At 42.7% G+C, this 20,958-nt stretch overlaps 2 protein-coding genes and 1 non-coding gene across 3 annotated transcripts in view; all 3 read left to right on the top strand.

Annotated features, from left to right (window-relative positions):
- The first annotated feature begins 319 nt into the window (after positions 1 to 319).
- Positions 320 to 18,200, top strand: ARHGDIB (Rho GDP dissociation inhibitor beta). Its single transcript, XM_004460311.4, has 6 exons — positions 320 to 395; positions 9,495 to 9,678; positions 10,351 to 10,434; positions 12,598 to 12,674; positions 15,672 to 15,735; positions 17,501 to 18,200. Exons 2-6 carry the CDS (start codon positions 9,501 to 9,503, stop codon positions 17,698 to 17,700), a joined length of 603 nt encoding a protein of 200 aa, XP_004460368.1. The 5' UTR covers positions 320 to 395; positions 9,495 to 9,500; the 3' UTR covers positions 17,701 to 18,200.
- On the top strand, positions 12,017 to 12,125 carry LOC111764599 (U6 spliceosomal RNA). Its single transcript, XR_002797173.1, has one exon. It is a non-coding gene; the product is annotated as a U6 spliceosomal RNA (small nuclear RNA).
- A 2,117-nt stretch (positions 18,201 to 20,317) lies between the features above and the next one.
- The window catches only part of ERP27 (endoplasmic reticulum protein 27), a 36,562-nt gene continuing 35,921 nt past the window's right edge, over positions 20,318 to 20,958 (top strand). Inside the window, exons 1-2 of the mRNA XM_058282355.1 lie at positions 20,318 to 20,411; positions 20,776 to 20,876. Coding sequence (XP_058138338.1) covers positions 20,318 to 20,411; positions 20,776 to 20,876 — 195 coding nt within the window. The remainder of the gene's footprint in view (positions 20,412 to 20,775; positions 20,877 to 20,958) is intronic.

Below are 20,958 nucleotides of genomic sequence, written 5' to 3'. Positions count from 1 at the left end.
AGAGGTACAAAGGAAAGCCAACGCAAACGCACTGCTACTGCTTGCCTCAGTCAGCTTATGCAGTGGAAAGACTTGATGGTGAGACCTGTCTGTGCAGTTATATGCGGTCCTCATGGCTCTGAGCTCTCTACCCTTGTACATATTTTCATGCATATCCATGGTGAGATGGGCCCGCAAGCTCCCCCATGTGCCTTTAACTGACAAGAACGCTGCTCAGAGTTGGCTGATCAGAGATATGCAATGCAGAGGAACAGGATTTGAGACAGCCCAGGGTTTCCTTTTCAAGTAGGTTTAAAACATTTTTTTCTCTAACTTCCTTCCTGTTTTAACTGCCAGTACTGAGAAGTCAGTGTTGGGAGACAGAGGCACCCCAGCAGACACGAGAACCACGGAATGTAAGTTGAAATACCTTGGGTGGGTGAGGCTGCAGGCACAGAGCAATGCAGGCAATCTCTGGGCTAGGCTACAGACCCTCTACAATTTTGTTTTGCTTTGAGGGGCTGGAGGGGGGGTGGCTGCTTCTTTAAAGCAATTTTATGATAAAAAAGCGCCAAGGAGGCTGCTGGAACAATTCTGCATAGAAGGGGAAGTCCGAGCAGGGAATGGAAGCAATGACTCAGGGTCGACAGCCAGGAGATGAAGGAGAGAGTGTGGCAGCCCAGGAGGGGAGATCCCGAATGCCCTGGAGAAAGGCTATGAGAATAACCACTGGGGAGCCCCCGGAAGGGTTTCCTACAAGGTAGGAACAGGCATTTGGCCAAACTCAGAAGGAAAAAGTTTCTACATCCAAACTGATGTGGACTGTGTTGGTGACTGGCCGACTGATGCTGGGGTGGAGATGTGTGGTTTCCTGTTTTTAAGTATGCTTGAAGAGACTGGTTGAAAAGAAAAAAAAAAAAAAGAAGGGGGTTCAGATCTGTCAAACATTAAACTGTTTTCCACTAAAGAATTTTCTGGTGATATAAGAGAAATGTACTCCCTCAGAGTACAATGGAATTTCTCAGTCAAAGGGAAAGTTTGGTGGAACACACTGTTATTTGCTCATCAGCCCTACAGTGATAGGATTTCCACCACTAACAAATAAAAAAAAAAAAAAAAAAACCTGTGAATTAAATTCCCACAGTGAACTGGGCAGAAAGATAGTCACTGTTGTTGCCTAAGAATAGCACTTTATATCTGAGAGCACTGAAAGTGAACATGGAAGACACCAAACAATTTATTAAAGGGACAGGTTCTAGAAAAATCCATGTGGGCTCAGCTAAGACACCTGGTCAGTGGGTCTTTAAAATGTCATGGTCTGAATTTGACCCATGAAAGATCAATACCTGCATCCGGAAAAGGGTTTTAGACTAGACATGACCTCAAGTACCTTCTTTACTTTTAGAAAGCATACCAGTGAGCATGTGTTATAAATGCATATTTAGCTAAACCCTGGACGTAGGATAACTTGGGGCGTGGGTCTGATAAGCCCTGGGCAGGTCATCCTTTCGAGGTGAGGGAAGGCAGACTCCTCTCCCATGTGGATCCCCATGGTGCCCTTCACACAGAGATGGAGAGCCAGTGAAATCAGGGTGGACACGTCACATGCACACTGTAGGAGAGATCAGGAGAAGGCAAGAAGTCTGTGTTGGCCCGGGGCGGGGGTGGCTAATTCACAGGCAGGCATCATTAATCTTTGCCATTGCTTTGTTCTGAAACAAAATTTCCCTCCCACACCCAGCATTAGCTCATTCATCAGCTCATCTTCTCTTTTGAGACTTGGGGACTTCTGAGAGAAGAGTTAGCTCTTCACCCATGTTGCATAGATCTAACACATGTCCGGTAATCATGCCAGAGCCCAATAAAAATGGCTGACCCAGGTGCTAGACATTGGCCAATACTTGTTTGGGAATGCATGAGTGTGTCCCCAGGGAAATATACTCGGAGCAATGTCAACTTACTGTTTTAGGTAGAAGTTCAGCACAGCAAAGTCCTTCTGGGGACAAGGTGAGAGCCCCCGCCAATTTATGGGAGCACGCTATATTGCAAATGTCATCTAGCAGGAAGAGAGAAGCCCTGGGAGCAAAAAAAGCTAAGTGGATAGGAAAAGAGAAACAATGTTAGTTGAGTGTTTTTTATGTGTTAGGCCTGATATTAGAAACATATCAACTTTAACCCTAAAAGGACAGGAGGAGGACACCGAGGCCAGAACTGCTAAACAATGTGTCTAAAGCCATACTGACACAAAACAAACCAGCAGCACCAATGCCTCAGAGCCCCATATTAGGAAATGTCCCATGGAAAAAGTTTGCTTTAATCCCACATTCTAAGTGTCCTTGTTCCCCAGTCAGTGTTTCGGCCACTTAGAGTCGACCCTGGCATAGAGAGGGACGAGTCTCGTGTCACTCCTGGAACTTCGGCAACATTCATCCATTCCATAGACATTTGCCGAAGGGCTCTGTGCTGTGTGACACTTCAATTTCCACAGCCAGAGCTGGTAAAACTTACTAGGACTTCCTTAGAGGTTTCACTTCTCTGAACATAGATGGTCATAAAAATTGCCTTCGTCTTCTAATTCTTCATGCTTAATTTTAAACTTCTGTGAATGTATTCAGTTATTGTAGCATTTTTTTTTCCTTTGAGGATTATTTAAAATATTTGTGAAAGTACCTAGCACAGTGACTTCACAAGGAGGGCACTCAGAAAGGTGTAGTGGAGCCACTGAATGCCCACCCCACCCCCCACACCTATTTCTTATGAAGCGGAGTTAGAAGCATATGCTATGGATACACAGGTAGGAAAGAAATGGTATGCCATTTCTTTCACCAAGGGAAATGCTAAAGAACTCTGCTTCTAGCGATTTGTACCCTCCTCTGGATTGATTATACGATCTAATGTTTATTGTATAACAAGATACTCCTCTCAGGCACTGATCTGGTTCTACTATGCATTTCTGAAGATGGGATGTTCTCCATGGGGCTGAAGTGGTAGGATGGAGGACCTCCATAAGTAGAGAGCAGCCCTGAGAAATCCAGGGAGCACCTGCTGCTTCCTCCATGTTGCTCAGGAATGCTGAGAGACCAAGGGAGACTCCAGAAGAAGGAGACTTCCGGTGTCCTGAGGGATAAACCTAGAATCCCCAGCTGAGCCAATCAGCAGGAAGGCAGCAAAGCAGCCGCAAATCCTTGACCAGCTCTGAAATATTGGCAGTCTTTCAGAGATGGCCCAAACTGTTCTAGACTTACATCCCCAGATTTGGGGAAAGTAGGGCCTCAGTCAGCAAAAGTGGAGAAGACAGAGGAGAGAGAGAAATGCTGATGCTTACACAGGTACTTCTCTGATGGAAACCCCCCATTTCTGGGGTACTTTCTCTCTCTCTCTCTTTCTCTCTCTCTCTCTCCCCCCCTTCAACCTCATTCACGTGGTCTATGTGTCTAGTTACATAATCTAGCATCTCCAGCTTTGGGACATCAATTCAGTTTCCACGGTATTTTTGCTGCAGAGCCAGAGAGAATTCTCTCTATTAGCTGTGCCTGTGTCCACTGTCATTTTTCATCACACACAGACTGACCTTTGACTTCAATAAGGCAAGAGAGCAATAAATAGAACCTAAAATTAAATTGTTTATGTGGAAGTGTTTTAAAGAAATATAATAGTTATAGTCCCATTTTAAGGTTGATTCAGTTTATAAACCATCTTGGCCATTCCCAGAACTTCTTGTCCCTTCCATGCTCCTCAAAGAAACAAAATCTATTTTTGAGAAGGAAGTTTTGTGGATAGAGTCAACACTGCAAATCCAGGGGAAAAGGCATTTGTCACCTGGACAGTCAGTTCCCTGGTTGGAGGGAGGCTGAGGACACGAGACAGACAGCACTTGGGCAGGGGAGGGAGACGAGGGTAGATGGGTATTTATCAGACATCTCCTATGGTGTCCTAGTATATGGGGCCAGGATAGTCCTAGCACTTTTGATATGTCTTCGTCAAGCGTTGAGCCCCACACAGGATTGTTATTTGCACTTACTGGTAGTAAAACTGGTATCAGTGAGGTCAATAAGTCCTAAAATAAGTTAAATGCAGAACGAAGTTTGAATCCCAGGTCCATCTGACTTCAAAGTCCGTATTCTATCAGACATGAAGATCACCTCTCTCTGAAATAACCAGGTGATACGTTTCTTCTAAACTCAGGAGTTTCATTTTTTTCTTGCCCTCAACTCATTCAGAATGGCATTCATAAAGCAGACAATTCTGCTTGATCCCGAGATTAGCTTCAGTCCTTACGTATATTTCATGGTCAGTGCCTTGAAAATTTACAAGAGAATGCACTGGTTTGTGTTACACCCCATGCATGCCGTGAGTAACCATGCTAATTTAATTTGGTATTTTAATGGAGCCTCAACACGTCTAATATTTGATACTGTTTGGCTGGATAGCAGGCCTGTGGGTGTGAGGGTTCCCCTGTGAAAATGCATCTGTGAAGCAGAAAATAGGGATATGGGAGTAGTAAGCTAGGAGAAAAGCCACTGGTGCTTTGGGGCCTGACAGGTACAAAGTCAACAGGAACTTTGTTAAATATATAATTGCTAAATTCTCCATGTTACCTTTCCTGTGCAAAGAACAAACAAACAAAAAAACCCTACTCTTTGTGGCAGAGTGGGTGAGCAGCAAGGAGAGCGAGGCGAGAAAAGCCCAGACAGAATGGTGTATGCTAATAGACTGTGTTCTCTCCAACCCCTCCTCCACTTCCTCTTTTCCTTTCTCATTTCACAGATGTCTTTAAATTAGAGTGCATTAGTCACTGAATTAACAAAGGGCCTCAGAGAGCTTCTAATGCAACTCATCCTATTTTGAGAGGAGGAAACTGGGGCCTGGAGAGGTTAAGCGACTTGCGCAAGGTACCACGGTTAGGGGCAGAGTTGCACTGAAACTCTCTTTAGATGACACTTCCCTGCTTTGCTAAAGCTGTTCCTGCAGAGCATGCAAAAAAGTAGTTACCTCTGCCTGCGCTCCCCTGGTAGATTCCTAGCATGATTAACGCCTCCCATAATTACGGTGTTTCTTCTTCATCAAGACAGGTGAAGCAACAGAGCAGCGCACCTAACAGCTCAGGCTTTGCTATCAGACAACCTGGGCCAGACATTGATTCTGCCTCTTACACGATGTGTCTCCTTGGGCAAATTACCTAAACTGAGCTTTGGTAGCCTAATCCGTAAAAGATAATGATAATAGCACCTGCCTCATAAGGTTGTTGTAAGGAATAAAGGAGCTAATCTTCACACAGCACTCTGTATTATAAGTTAAGACTATTATAATCAATATAAGTTATTTTTACTTTAGATGATGGGGTTGTGGACTATAGGATTTCCATGAAATTCTTATTCTCACTTCAGCAAGTACCCGTAAAATGGGAGGAAAAAAAGAAAATTGACTAACTGTTGAAGAGGCATGTGGTTAAATATACACACACACACCCATAGTTTGAGAATTCAATGTCACACAATACCAACAATTTATGGTTGAGCTTTAGGGAGAATCTGAAGTTATCCAGAGATAAATTGTGAAATTTAAAATGTAGCCTATCTTGGGAATTCACACAAATTTTAAATGATAAAGCACGGAGATGGGTGTTCTCTTACATACACTGGTGAAATAAGAATGTCTGTCAACCTTGCTGACATGGGATTGCAGTGAGACATGTGGAGAAATATGCAGAAAGAAACCAGAGAAAAGGAAAGCATCTAGTCTGTTCTAACCTCTTACCACCACCACCACCACCCCGCAAGGTGAGGAGAGTAAGATCCAGGGTAGTTAAAACATTTGTTCAAGGGCTCACAACCAGTTAGTAGCAAAGCCAGACCAAACCCATGCCTCTGAGTCCTAATTCGGTGAAGAGATAAGTACCCAAAATCAAATAGATTGTTCCCCTAAAGAGCTTCTCGCTGTGGATCTTTGCTCTCCGGCCAGTCTTCCTGGTTACAGTCCCTCAGATACAGATGTAACCTGTATCTTCTGCTTTTTCATAGCTAAAGTTTTGGATAACTGGGAATGACCTTTAGCTTCAAGCTAAGTTGAGTCATTGATCTGGACAGGCTTCTTCTTTAACACTCAACTCTACTTCACATTCCAGGGAAGTTAGAATCTCTAGGTCATATTCTTAATCTGGAAATCCAGATCTCCCATATAGTCTGTGAGGCATTTCAGGAGTCCCATGGACACCCAGACCGGTATGCAGAGTTTTACGGGCTTATTGATTTTTACTTTGGGAGAAGGATCCTGGCTTTTATCAGATTTTTAAAGAGACTGGTAACCTCCAAAGAAATTAAGAATCATCAGCCAAACAAGCAGGGCCTTTTTCGGATGGCGAGATTGCCCAACTTCCAGGCCCACCTCCGCTTTGGAGAGAAATTTAAATACCCGTATGTGCCACTGTATCACATAGGTGATCAACAAAATCCTGTGAACTTAATTTTACTTTAAGAGGCTTCCCTGAAGACTGCTTTTCTCAGTTCTTTATTTTGCTACATTATTACTGTTTCAGTATTTTCTAATCAGCTTTCCACAGTGAGCTGGTTTGGGGTCATCTGGCCCAGTATCTCTTCTCCCTATGCTATAATTAGACCAAATTATATTATTGCGGTCCTGAATTTCTTCCTCTTGACAGCAACAATTTCATACAGTCATCCCATGTTAGCCTCTGCTCTTCTGTGTCTTTCAGTAAATTTGTGCCTCATTTTTATGGAATAATTACTATACCTGTTTGCAAGGCACCGGGGAAATTTAGAACTGACATTAAGACTTCAGTATTACAAATGAAAAGGCCAAGATCTAGATGATAAATAAATTTGACTTGCCAATAGTCACACAGTTAGATTTTGGCAAATGCTATCCTAGAACAGTTTCTCTCTCTCTCTCTGTCTCTCTCTCTCTCACACACACACACACACACACACACACACACACACGGAGTCTCCTTTCAGAATCATGATTTGAGGTGGAGAAGTCACAACCCCCTGTAGGCTATTGAAATCATCTTCCGCCAGTGCTGGGTGTGAAGGTATCATCTGACAGGCAGGCTTCAAGCCGTGACTCTCCAGAAAGGCCTGTCCATGGGTATCGGGATGCTCTCGTTGTGGATAGCCTTCTTGAGGCTCTGTCTTCAGCTTTGTTACATGGTCTCCACCCTAGGTATCTGGTCAGACTCCTGGATGTCACCGGATGAGACTCTGTCTCATCTGATTAATCTTCATCTGCCCTTTAATAATTGTCCTGATACTACCCACAACCTGCAACATCCACTCGCTGCATCCTTTGTTTTTATCTGTCCAGTTCATTCGCTTGTCCTGAGTGTTGTTTGGAATATGCATTGTGTTAGTCTGTGTTTATTGGTGGTCTCTAGTGTCTAACTTTGAATGGTGGTGGTTCTGCAGCTGTGCTAAAAGCTGCCATAGGAGCAGATCTATATGTTTCCTTCCTGTACAGAAAGTGGACCTGGACATGACATGCAGTTCTGGTATTAAAGTTGGGCAAAGTTCGTAGTGTTTGGTTTATTGTTTAGTCAAAGGAGGAATGATGAGCCAAGAGAGAGCATATTTTTCAATTGTTTCGTTAAAATTACTTTTGTTTGGCTTCACTTCCAAATTATTTTTATTCCTGTTGCCAATGAATCAACACAAACTCAAAACCACAGCTCGATTCTGGCCAGAGATATCTTCATTCTCTGGGAACTTTCTAGAGGTTTGCAGAGTCACTCAGGATGAGATGTGATAGATACAATCTTAGAGTTGTGTCATTTAGAAGCAATAGGACCTTGCCCAAAGGCAGGGAAGTGTTACCCTCAAGTTAGAACAGAGAGGAATCAGAAAATGACCTCCTTATCTAAATATCTCCACTGTTTCCAGCCACCATGCCTGAAATTTTTCCACTGGAGAATTCTTCTTGGTTAGGACTTTGTGTCTCATCTAGCTGGGTGAACTTGGGCAATTCTCTTAAGCACTGGGTCTCAAATTTTTTCACCAATAAAATGAAGGTTAGGGTCTATCACCCCTAAGGTTCATTTCAGCTCTGAAGCTCTATAGTTACATATGTGCTAGGAAGGGATAATTTATGAATCTCTTATTTGGTCATTAACACTTTAATGTTAATAATTTTATTAAATATCCACTCTACATATTAGCACAGAACAAGTAAACGTAGACGATGGTGGAAGAAAGCAGACTCCAGGGTGTGCCCAGGTGGGGCCTTTGAGCATAATAAGGTCATTTTGGAAAGGAAGGAGAAGGGAGGAGGGAGGGGCAAAGTGGGAGTAGGTCTAGAAAGGGTACTAAAGACAAATTTCTACTTCGCAATTTCGTCTAGAACAAGAAATTTAAAGAGCCTTTTGCTATTTTGTGGCATTTCAAAAGAACAGAAGCTCTTTAGGTGTAGAATCAAAAAAACCAGTCTATGGATATTTATAAAGTGCCTGAACTATGCCAAGCATCACAGAGGATTCAACAGAAATACAAAGCCTAGCACCTGCCCTCGAGGAAGTATCAGCTGTGTTCTAGGTGAGCCATGCAGATGCTCCAGGCAGGTATCACAGAGGTCTACAATTTTGCATGAGTCACCTTTTAGATGTGACAGGAGTTCAGGGAAGGATTCAGTTAATGGAAAGAATATAATCATTTCTTTAGCTGGTACTTTGCCTGCCTCTTTAAACCATCATAACTGGGATTGTGCATGATGAGAATTTTGGCACTAGCATGGCTAGCTGGATTTGGAGGACTGTGATCATTTCTATAATTCTTTGAACTGGGGCTATTGGTTCATTGTTCGGAATTGCTTGGGCTATGTTGCTTCACTTGTAACATATGATTCACAAATGAGTTATTTCTTTTCAGTTTTATTCAGTGAATTGAAGATACTCATCACAGCACAGAAAAACTCAGACAGGTCTTATAAATGACTGGAATACATTACATTCTTATTTCATGAAAAATAATAAGGTTGGGGAAACGGACTTTGGCCCAGTGGTTAGGGCGTCCGTCTACCATATGGGAGGTCCACAGTTCAAACCCCGGGCCTCCTTGACCCGTGTGGAGCTGGCCATGCGCAGTGCTGATGAGCGCAAGGAGTGCCGTGCCACGCAAGGGTGTCCCCCGCGTGGGGGAGCCCCACGCGCAAGGAGTGCGCCCGTGAGGAAAGCCGCCCAGCGTGAAAAGAAAGAGCAGCCTGCCCAGGAATGGCGCCGCCCACACTTCCCGTGCCGCTGACGACAACAGAAGCGGACAAAGAAACAAGACGCAGCAAATAGACACCAAGAACAGACAACCAGGGGAGGGGGGGAAATTAAATAAATTTTTTAAAAAAATCTTTAAAAAAAAAAATAATAATAAGGTTGAATTAAAGAAAAGCTGCTTAAAAATCACTAAAGATTAAGGAACTCCTTTAGGGCAAGGGTGGTGCTTACAGAAGCTGAACAAAAATCCTTCACATCCCCTGACTTCTGGCTAATGGACTGCCCTCTCTCTCTGACATAGATCAAAATGACTGAAAAGACCCCAGAGCCACACGTGGAGGAGGATGAGGATGAGCTGGACAGCAAGCTCAATTACAAGCCCCCACCCCAGAAGTCTCTGCAAGAGCTGCAGGAGATGGACAAGGATGATGAAAGTCTAACCAAGTACAAGAAAACGCTCCTGGGGGATGGTCCTGTGGTAGCAGGTGTGTACGGGGAAGGGGCCGCTGGAAGGCCCCAGATAAGGCATCCGTTACAGCAACTCAGGACAGCGTGCAAAGGAAAGGGTGCTAATTGTTCCCCGAGTCAAGAGAGACAAAATCCATATATGCTGAACAAATGTCTGGACTATATAATTAGTCAGCTTTCTTTGGAAAGAAAGTGCTGGTTGGTAATGAAATGGACAGAAATAGCACACAAGGAGGACTGAGAAAGAAATCAGGGCAAACATGAAGAATCGTAGTTCCTCCTCTCTATCAGCTCTCGCGTTTTCTCTTTCTTCTCTCCTCACTCTTTCACTAGCCATCCAGCGCTTCCAAGTACACAATGGCAGAGCAAGACATGGCCCAAAGATATACACAGGCTGTATCCATCTAGCACAGTGCCTTACCCCGGGGCCACTCAGGGAACGGTTGCTGTTATCGTTAAGATGAACCCACAAGAGCTAGAGTCTGGAATAGTATCACTCTACTTTGTAAGGCCACCATGATGGAGTGTGGTGAATCTGCCACTTCCTTTTCTATGTCTACTCCAGACAGATATGTCTCCTTTACTTTTATGTTCTCTCTCCTACTTGAAACGTACACACACACACAACACACACGCCCTACACAGACGTGTCTCTTCCCTGCACTTACATTCTCTTTTGAATCCTGCAGACCCCACGGCCCCAAATGTTTCTGTGACCCGTCTTTCCCTGGTTTGTGATTCGGCCCCAGCACCAATCACTATGGACCTCACTGGTAAGTGGACACATTTCTTCTGCTCAGAGGGACCTGAGGGAAAATGTGGTCTCTGCCCCCTGACCCTGCAGAAGGAAACCCTAGTAAGGTGAATCCCAGGGGTATTCGTGCTGGTGCCACAAAAGATGGCTCTCAGGGTGCCCTCTACATTACCATGCTCAGTGAAGAGCCCGCCCTCGGTCTACTGAGTTGAATGGAGTGCAAGGGTAAGCACTTGATGTATTTACTTGTATTGTATTAACTTCAGATCTCCATATGATTGTAGAAGAATTACTGTTCACATAAAAAATCCATTGATGGAAATATTAAGTGGCAAGCAGTATGCTTCTGGAATTGTAAGAGAGATATATTTATATAGTCTAGATATCAGACAGAATATTGCTCTTATATCAGCCACAGAACTTACCTGAAGACAAGGAGCAACCTAAGACCTTCAGGATAATGCTGTTAGACCCTTATTACTGTAGCTTAAAACTCTAGTCCTTAAATAAGCACCTTTCCCCTGTGAAAAAATTAGGAGGTCATTAACCACTTTCACTTTTTTGTGGCCAAGGTTCAAGTCCTTTCCTGCAACTTAGGTCTTGAAGAGATGGGGAGAGGTTGGGAAGGTAGGGATTATGGGGGCAATGGGCATCTGAGGGGGGGGGGTTGAGAAAAGGGACACAGAGCCAGGAGATCAGGGGCATTGGAGGCAAGGTTAACTTGTTTTACCGTCTGATCAAGGCCTGTAGCAAAAAAAAAAAAAAAAAAGTGTATTACCAAATTCAGAAATTGTGTTCTGTGAGACAGAGGGATGGACGGTTCTAGAATAGCAGGCTCTTAGCAGCAAGGTAGTTCCTCTCTCACGGGACACATCCACTCTTTACCTTATATGGGCTTTTTGTCAGAGGGAGGAAATCAGAGGCTGAGAAGACATACTTCCTGTTCAGCTGAACTCATTAGAGCACACTTCACAGTCAACTGTGCCCTCAAAGCCCAGCATCTCTCCAGAAGAGAGTCTCCCCACCCCCCACACACCTCCTTCCCTCTCTCTCAAGGACTCAAACCTCTTCCTGTATGAAATTGTGTAATGTTACCAGGTGCAACTGTCAGTTTGCAAGATTAGGTCCAAATTAGCACCGAAGGCCATCTTTGCTCCTTAGAAGAGCTTTGTGATATCACAGGGGAAATTTGGTCTCTGTCCCCTGTCCCAGCAGAAAGAAACTCAAATTCAGTTTCCCCTCACAAAGAAGCTAGTGAGGTGAATCCCAGAAATACCAACGCTGATACCAACTGTGTGCATGAAGCACCACACACACACACCAGAATGTCAAATAACACAGGGTCAGATGGAGAGAAGAAGAAGCCTGCTATCACCCTAGGCAGGAGGCAGGAATTGAGGCAGAACCAGGTATTATGGAACCTGAATCTCTTATAGTTTAGGTGATGCTCCTTAAGAAAAATAATATTAAATTGCAAATACCAATTAAGTACAAAAGTGAATATTTATTTAGAATGATCAAATGAATCAAAAATAAATTTTAAGAGCGAGAAAATTCCACAAGCATCACCAAATCTATAGAAACAAAAACCTGGCACTCCTGTGCTTGCTTCAGCAGCACATTTACTAAAACTGGAACGATACAGAGAAGATTAGCATGGTCCCTGCACAAGGATGACACGCAAAAACCTGGCATATTTTTCTTATATTTCTCTTTTTTTGGGGGGGGGATTCTTTAACCACCTCTTCATTTTATGACATATATATCATAACATAATTTTCATAATATATCATAATATCATTTTCAGCAGGGAGAATAAGAATGTGATCCAGACTTTTTTCTAGTATGATTGATTAAAACTTGCTTTATTATTGACAATTAGAAAACATTTTTTTAAATCTCCATAACTCATTACTGGTAATGTCTTCTATATTTTTAGGATTGTCATCAAATTTGGGGGGAAAACCTCTGTCACATAGCTTTTGTATCTGAGCAGTAAGGTTTGTGGCGTTTCAGGTTGGCATGTGTGCAGGGACTCATCTCAGATCCTCCTTGATTTGAGGGGCCTATGTACCACGTTGCTCTGATAGGACCATTGAAGGGATCTGGAGTTCAAGTTTCCCCAGGGCCCCTATGTATCTTCTTCTGCAGAGAATAAACTCTTTCTAATTCTCCTTTACAGGGGACCTTCAAGCCCTCAAAGAAGAAACTTTTGTGCTAAAGGAAGGTATTGGATATAAAATCAAAATTAACTTCAAAGTAAGTATCTTACCTTGTGTGTTTGCTTTTATAAAGTATAAATCTTTCCTATCATCAGAGACTAAATTTCTCACATTATCATGTTTGCAATTATTTGTTTCTTTTTTTCCCTCCCTGCATCTGGCATGTTGTCTCCCCAACTCCGAGCTCCACTCATTGAGTCTTGCTGCATGCCTTCTCCCAGCCAGGACCCTCACCTGACCTTTCCACTGACCACTGACGGCAGTGAATTCCTCTCTCTGTGAGACACACACTGCCTTCTGTTGTACCATTTGCATCATTTCCTTCTTATCCAGCCTAAGGTCCTCCAGGTAGGGAGGATTATATACCCTTCCTCCGGTATTTCACACAAAACCTTATAAATGGTAGATACTTAATAAATATATATTGAGAAATGATAAATGAAAGACTCAATTAATAGGAAAATAAAATAGAACAGATAGGGCCTTAGTTCTAATTGTTCGATATTTATAAAAACCCAGGGAGTGCGGTCTTTGGTAACTGACAATTGCAGTTATAGTGGAGGAGAAGGCAAGGGCAAAATTAAATAGGAAACAAACTGACATTTGTGAATAATGAATCATACCCCAATGAGCAGCCAAAATGAAGGAGAAAGAAAGCCTTGACTTTGAAACTGTTTGCACTGTTTGTTCTGAATTATTGGTGTTTGCCTTGGTTGCCCATCATCCCACTGACCCCTACCCTCCAGGACCTGGGCTCCACCAAGGAAGTCCCCAACTGCCTATTCTACTAGGTGCAGGTGATTCAGAGGTCACGGACAGTCATTCCCTACCACATATAAATATGCCTCAAAATAACTGCATTTTGGAAATATTTCACAGGCACTACACCAATAGGCACTGGTTCACTCATTTGGTTTCTGTCCTATTTTTTACTAAAGTACCTGGAAGTTTAGGAAGGCATCATGTCCAAATATTCCAACAAAGGGTTGCATATCAGTCCAATTAATAATGCTACTGCATTTAATTTGTCAATCTAGTAAGCCAGTTTTTCTCAAATGAAACATGACACCATTTTTATATTAAAAAGATGAGAAGGAATGGGCTGAAGCACGGGCTTCTGTTTTGGGAGGGAGGATGAGGAACAAGGCAATAGTGCAGGAGCTGGATGTTCAGTGTTATGTAGTAGGGTGATGGAAATGAGGGCACAGAAGAGGCATTCAGGTTCCCTCCACTTCAGAGTTTTGGACCTTATCTCTAAAAGGAGAAAGAGCACTTTCTTTGTGTAACCCCCATAAAATTGAACTATTTGGTAAACCGGCCCAGCGTGGAGCTACAGTTTGAAGAAATGCCAGGGCAAAAATTGAAAAGAATTCAAAAGCAATTTAAATTTTTACTGGCAGCATTTGTTATAAGTATACATTTCTAACACCAGCAGCACATCCTAAAATTCTCTTCCTGTATCTCTCTCTTAGTTGCTCTCCAGTGTTCTTTCCTTTTTCTGCCAAAATTTCACAGGTCTCCTTCTAAAAGCTCAGCCTGGGACGGTTCTTTTATTCTCTCCCCCTTTCTCTATCTCCCAAGAGAACGAATTATGTCTAATTTCCCTTCCTCTCACTTTCATTTATGCCCCAAGGTTTCTTCCTCCTGGAGTGGAAGAAACAATGGGGAAGTGCATGTGGACAGAGAAAGAGGATATTATGAATTCTCATCCTTTTTCTTCCCCATCCCAAGTGTTTATATATTAAATGGACACTCTGTGGAGTGGTGGAAAAATGGGAGATGCCATGTTTCCAAGACCATATGGCCATCTCTCCAACCATCCGGTCCTTAGGTCTTTATTCCACCAGACCACCATTGCCTGCTAGGCCCAAGGGACCAGATTAGGGATTTCTCAAAAGATGCATTCGTTTTCCCTACTCCTAGGAGCTAAATCTGGAAGTCAGAGTTAGAAAGTTTAGGCTTCTATGAGGCTGTTTGCATTCTGTCTGCTTTCAGATAAGTTCATACTACAGACTTTAGTGAGTGGAGGTGCTCACTGCTATGCCACTTCACTACCGATAAAAAGAAATATAGCACTGACAGATTGTTTTCATCATTGCATCCAAAAGGGGGAGGGAGAGAGGTAATCACTTTTTGGAATGAAATTACATGAAGATGCTTTAATTCTTCATATTGGTGAACTCAGGTAGGCAGGATCAACACAGGAGAGGAGGTGACAGATAACCAAGTCATCCAGTGGATGACAGAATCTCCACTTTAATTTGTTTGTGTAGATGGAGAGCCCAGTTCAGTTCCAGGTGAAATGAATCATGAATCATAGAAAAACAAAGTTTGGGGGCTGTATATATTTTTTATTCTGCTCCAGTGAATTTTCTTTGAAATGCTTAGGAAAGTGGCATGTTCTCAGACAACATCTGAAAAATGACAAGTACCCAAAGTGCTTGCCACACACGTATGGCTTTCTCCCTTTATTTATGTATGGAGAAGGACGTTTTCATGAGGCCACCTCTTCACCTTAAGACTCCAGCCTCAGTTATGTTGCACCTCCTTGGCTTGCTTTCCCATTTCGAGTTCTCTCCTTGTTTGTTTTTCATATGCTGGATGGATCGTTTCCCAGGTTATGTTTTTCAGATAGTTGCATAACATTTTCCATTGGTACTTTTGTAACCTTTCCTAAGACAAGGAGAGTCTCCTGGTCAGTGGTATGAGGGAGGGGTGGTTCAAGATCATTCCAAAAAGAAGGAGAAATGCTATGAGGAGGAGTACGAAAATGTTTTAATTAACTACTCCTCTCTCCCAAACAATAAAAAACATAGCGTCATATAATTGAATCTGTATTGGCAATGTTGAGGTCTGGGATCTCCAATCCCTGTCTCACAAGCACCCCAAAAGAGTATAGGAACGCTTATTCTGAACTAAATCTTCAGTTCTTTCCTCCTCAGAGAAGATTCCACTAGGCAGGATCAATACAGAAGACCAGGGAAAAGGAAGGGCCCTCTTTAATCTGAGTTACTTGGGTCCTTCTCACCTACAGGTGAACAAGGATATTGTATCCGGCCTGAAATATGTTCAGCACACCTATCGGTCTGGCGTGAAAGGTAAGGGGCCCTATACTTTTCACTGTTCCAACTCTGCTTCTCACCAATCCTTAAATTTTGGGTCACTAATAAGTTTTCATTATAGACCCAGTAAGAAACTGATAAAAACTGTTGAGCCTCCACAGGAAAGGGCATGTGTATACTTCTGACCTAGACATAACATTCAGAAGCTTGTTTCAGACTTGGGTCAGCCATCAGCTTATGGGATTCAGAAAGGAGGAAGGTAACCAAGATAAGTTTGGATAAAAAAGTACATAAAAATACTTTAAAAACGTTCTGAAAAATCATTTGATGGGTATGAAAGTTCTAATGAATTTTAAGGATGTTCTACTTACAAAACAGTCCTTCTATGAACAAATAAATTGGGGAGAGATAACGTAACTGTTGGTGATCAGTATGAGCAGAATTAGAGGATGGAAAAATTCATTTGGATTTATCAGAGAAATCCAAAATGAGAAAGACCTGACCAGTGGTATATGTTGTAGGTGGGAGGTGAGGGGTGGGAGTGGGAGGTCAGTGTTTGATTTCCTACCAAAGAAATAGGAAAAATACTTCTTCTAGGATTGAGAAAACTATCTAATTGAAACAAATACTATAACAACCCTATTTAATCTGCATTTGTTCTGTACAAAGTAATATATAAACTAAACATGCCGTAGAAACCTGCCTGTTCTTCCATTACCATGGGAGGGAGAAATGAGAAGTGAGAAGCTGATGTGTTTCTTCCCTGCCTCAGAGTTCTGAAACAGGAATGCTGATAAGCCAGTCCCACCAATGTAATAAACAAAGGATAGGGAAGTAATTGTCTGGTCTATATGTACAACATTAAGAGTCACTCCATTTAAATCTAAGAGAAGATTGTTGGACTGAATGATCTTCTTTGGCTTTCCCAATATCCAGTCTTGTGAAAAAATAGTTCAAAGTACTTTTTTCTTTGAGCATAGAGGCTGTTGTTTCCCTTGGGCAAGAAGATGCATCTATAGCTGTTTCTTTAAACTTATTAATAACACTTAAAAGCCAATTCTGTGCTACTTGCCTATCTGTTTACTTTTAGTCATACTTTCCAAAAACTCAACTAGTCTTAATATATATCCTAATGATTTATCTCTATATAAATTGTGTTGGCTGTTTTAGCAATTTGTCCTAATTCACTTTTTTATTTCTTTTACTAATTTATTGGTTTTCCCCTTCCATCTAGTTTTTACCTCCTCTAATTCTGCTCCTTCTGATTACCAACTGTTACTTTCTCTCTCCACAATTGATTTGTTCATAGAAGGATAGTTTTGTAGGTAGAACATCTCTAAAGTTCGTTAGATAAGAGTATGAAACTGAGGCTCAAGATGTTTTATGACTTTGTTACAGTGCTTAGCCCAAATTTCTGATCTCAACCAGTTTTGCAGTTTTGATGGTATGATCCATGAAAAAAGAGCCTGATCCCCACTGATCTAAGGCACTGATTCCCCAACCCTCCCAATACTCAGAATCTGCTGTGGTGTCTTTTAAAAACATTGGTTCTTGGAAACCATGTCAGATTACTTACCCATAGTCTTTAGAGCCAGGACAAAGAAAACTATTATTTAAAAAGCACCCCAATAAAAATGTAAAAAAAAAAAAAAAGGTGTCCCAGCTAAATCTGATATAGCCAGGCTTGGAAATTACCAATTTTGGCCTTGATCACTGTAAACTATACCTCAGACTCTAGTTTGCAGGGTTTGTTTTCCTCTATCAGACTCTTGCCCTAATGACCTTTTTTCTTTTCTCCTAGTGGATAAAGCAACATTTATGGTTGGCAGCTATGGGCCTCGGCCAGAGGAGTATGAGTTCCTGACTCCAACTGAGGAGGCTCCAAAGGGCATGCTTGCCCGAGGCACTTACCACATCAAGTCCTTCTTCACCGACGATGACAAGTATGACCACCTGACCTGGGAATGGAAACTGTCCATTAAGAAGGAGTGGACAGAATGAGCATATCTGCCTATCCCTGTCCCCACTCCTCGCCACCTGGAAGAGCCCTCTCAGTCATATTTGTCCCTTGTCCCTGTTCTCTGTTCACAGCTGGGCCCCTTCTCCAACAGTCCCCACATTCTCTTATGGATACGTCTTATCCCACACTGCCTTTTACGGTGGTACCTAGCACAAGAGGTTAAAAGCTAGACTTACACCCCACCTACTCTGTCTGGTCCCCTATCAGAATCAGATCTTCAAAGTTCTCCATCCCAATGTACAATCATTGAATGTGTCCCTTTCTTATTCCCATTTGAGCAACTAGAGGCCAGGAAATGGACAAACTATTACTAACAATCCTTCTCCCATAGGTTATAATAGTTCATTCCTATCCTCAGATTCTTCTGTGGTTGCTGCTGGCTCAATGACAGACCTAATCACATTCCCTGCCAGTTGGGGTTCTTCTTTTGTGGGAGACACTATAAACAGTGTAACAGAGTAAGAATAAAACAATAGCTGTATATTTTGCCTGAGACCCTCATTTTCCTGCTTTCTGCCTTCAAACAAATATGGTAACTGATGAGATTCACACTTGTGAGTTCCCTTAGAGGGGTTGGGAGTGGGGGACATAGTGGAGTATGGATTTATATCATTAGGAACAGATTGTCCCCCCGTTCCAGTTCAATGAAGAATGAGCATTCAGAATATGCATTCAGAAAAAATCCCATTTTTCAGTACTACCATAGAGAAGTTGCTTCCAGGCTTGAAACCTATATATAAAGAATCTCTGCAACTGCAAGCAGTACAGTTCTATCCATCAGCCCATGGGATCTAAACCCTCTCTCAGTTGGAGACAGGGTGGGCATCACCATCCCAAATCCTCAAAATCGAGGAATGAACAAACATAAGGTGAAAACATAAGGTGGACTGAAGGATATTTATGATTATTTTAGTAATGGAAAAACTTGCATCATTGATATAAAGGCAGTAGCCACCAGAGGTTCAGAGGGGAAGGACAGGGAAAAATAGGTACAGCACGGGGGCATTTTGGGGACATTGGAATTGTCCTGCATGACATTGCAATGACAGATATAAGCCATTATGCATTTTGTCAAAACCAATAACATTGTGCAGGGCAAAGTGTAAACTATAATGTAAACTATAGTCCTTGGTTAGTACAATGCTTCAATATGTGTTCATCAATTGTAACAAATCTACCACACTAATGAAGGACATTGTTAATATGGGGAAATGTGGGAAGGGAGAAGGTAGGGTGTATGGGAATCCCCTATATTTTTGATGTAACATTTATGTAATCATAAGCTTCTTTAAAAGTCAAAATAAACAAAAATTTTAAAAAGTTACAAAAGGAATCTCACTTGGATTTCTCACAGGCATCTGTGGGAAAAATCAGACACTATCACTCTCCTGCTGAAGACCTTTCAGTGGGATCCTACAGTAGACTGAGTCATATTATCCCAACAAAAGATATGTTTTTAAATCCCAACCGTGTCCCTGTACATGGGCACCTATTTGTAAACAAGACCTTTCAGAGATGTTATTGCTAATTAAGATGTGGCCAAATTGAATCAAGGTGTGTCCGAATCTGTATTATCAGAGGCCTTAGAAAGAGAAGACATTCAGATGCAGTCAGTGTGTAGAAATGAGAAAACTGGAAAGTCAGAATGTAGAGGCCAGAAATCAAAGAAAACCAAAGGAGGAGACCAAGGGCCTTGCCATGTCACAGAAGCAGAGGTGCAAGTCAAGGAAACCCAAGGAGTCAGCAAGTCTTCACTAGAAGGCTATAGATTCTGAGAGAAAGCATGGCCTTGCTGATACCTTGATTTGGGACTTCTGGGCTCTAAAACCAAGAGCTTATTGGCTTATTATTTTTGTAGTGTAAGCCAATTCAGCACATGGTATTTGTCATAGCAGCTCTGGTAAACTAAGACAGTGCCCATGACCTACAGAATAAAATTGAAGCTCCTATGCTGAGGCCTGCTGTGATCTGGTCCTGGGAAGCCTGTCTGGCTGCATTTGCCTTTTCCTCCTTTTGTGTAATATTCAGTTACATACAATTCTTTCACACAATCACACTGGCACCTCTGTGCTTGGGCTCAAACTCTTTACTCCACATGGAAAGTGGAGTAAAGCCCACTTTACCGCACCACCTTGGGTTGCCTGGCAAAACCATATTCAATCAGAGCTCTGCTGGGACATCCCTGCAGGAAGAAAATCTTCACCGAACCCCATGATTTTCCTAAACCAGTCTGTGCTCTCATCACACTCTTTTAGTTTCTCTTTTCTAATTTATATTTAAATGGGCTGTTTATCTGACTGCCTCTCCCATTAAAACCCTAAATTTAGAGAGAGGCTGGATCAGAGCACAACTACCTCTGCACCACTGGTGATCAGGTCAGTACTTGGCATGGAGCAGGTGCTACTTCATTTACTTGACCGGTGTGGTTTTTGTGGTTGGTTCTCTTCTGAGCATGAGTCTTTTATCTCAGAAGTTGAAGGTCTCCCTGGAGCCAGCTGTGAAGTTCCCCAAGCACTAACAACAGCACGGTCACTTAACTCCAGAGAGGACCGTCCCAAACGCAAAGCCCAGGGCTGGAGCCGGAGCGGGAGAAGAACAATGGAAACTGGCCAGTCCAGAGGCTTGTTTCTCTTCTTCCTCCTCACCTGGGGGCTGCCCTCAGAAGTTGCTGTAGAAGTTCAGGCATCCCCAGGTAAAAGAAGAAACACCTGCGTGACCATGGGGTGAGAATGGAGTTAGGAGAAGGGGAGGGAACATGGCAGTAGATAATTTTCCTCTGAACCTAGAAAATTTTCCAGAAAATTCTGAGTAAAGGCCCATGTTGCCTAGTGGAGAGGAGAGAAGTCTGTCATCCTTCGGAGAAAGGCCATAATCTGGGGTCACCCGCCATATGTTAGTGAATAAAAGCCTTGGAGGGCTAGAAGCACCCCTAGATAAGTGATCTCCTTGGCCTTGGTATGAAGAGAAAAGGTACCGATGCCCTCGTTATTTTTAGCTGCTTCTTCTCTCCCTCAGCACCCCACGACCTCTGCCTCTCTCTCTCTCCCTCCTTCTAGACGGTTCCAGTGCTGTTCAGGAACCTGTGCGGCTCACAGGTGTTCAAGAAGCTGTGGAATTCATTGCTGCTGCTGAGGTGGCTGTCATAGGCTTCTTCCAGGTTAGTCTAGATAGGCCACTCGCTATTGCTCCAAAGAGCCAGAAGTGTCCTATCTCAAGGGAGCCATGGCAGCTCCTAGCCA

Source organism: Dasypus novemcinctus, chromosome 20 (genome assembly GCF_030445035.2).
Source record: "Dasypus novemcinctus isolate mDasNov1 chromosome 20, mDasNov1.1.hap2, whole genome shotgun sequence".
Taxonomy (NCBI): Eukaryota; Metazoa; Chordata; class Mammalia; order Cingulata; family Dasypodidae; genus Dasypus; species Dasypus novemcinctus.
The sequence above is the reverse complement of the archived record's forward strand: the minus strand, read 5'-3'. Positions and strand labels throughout refer to the sequence as shown.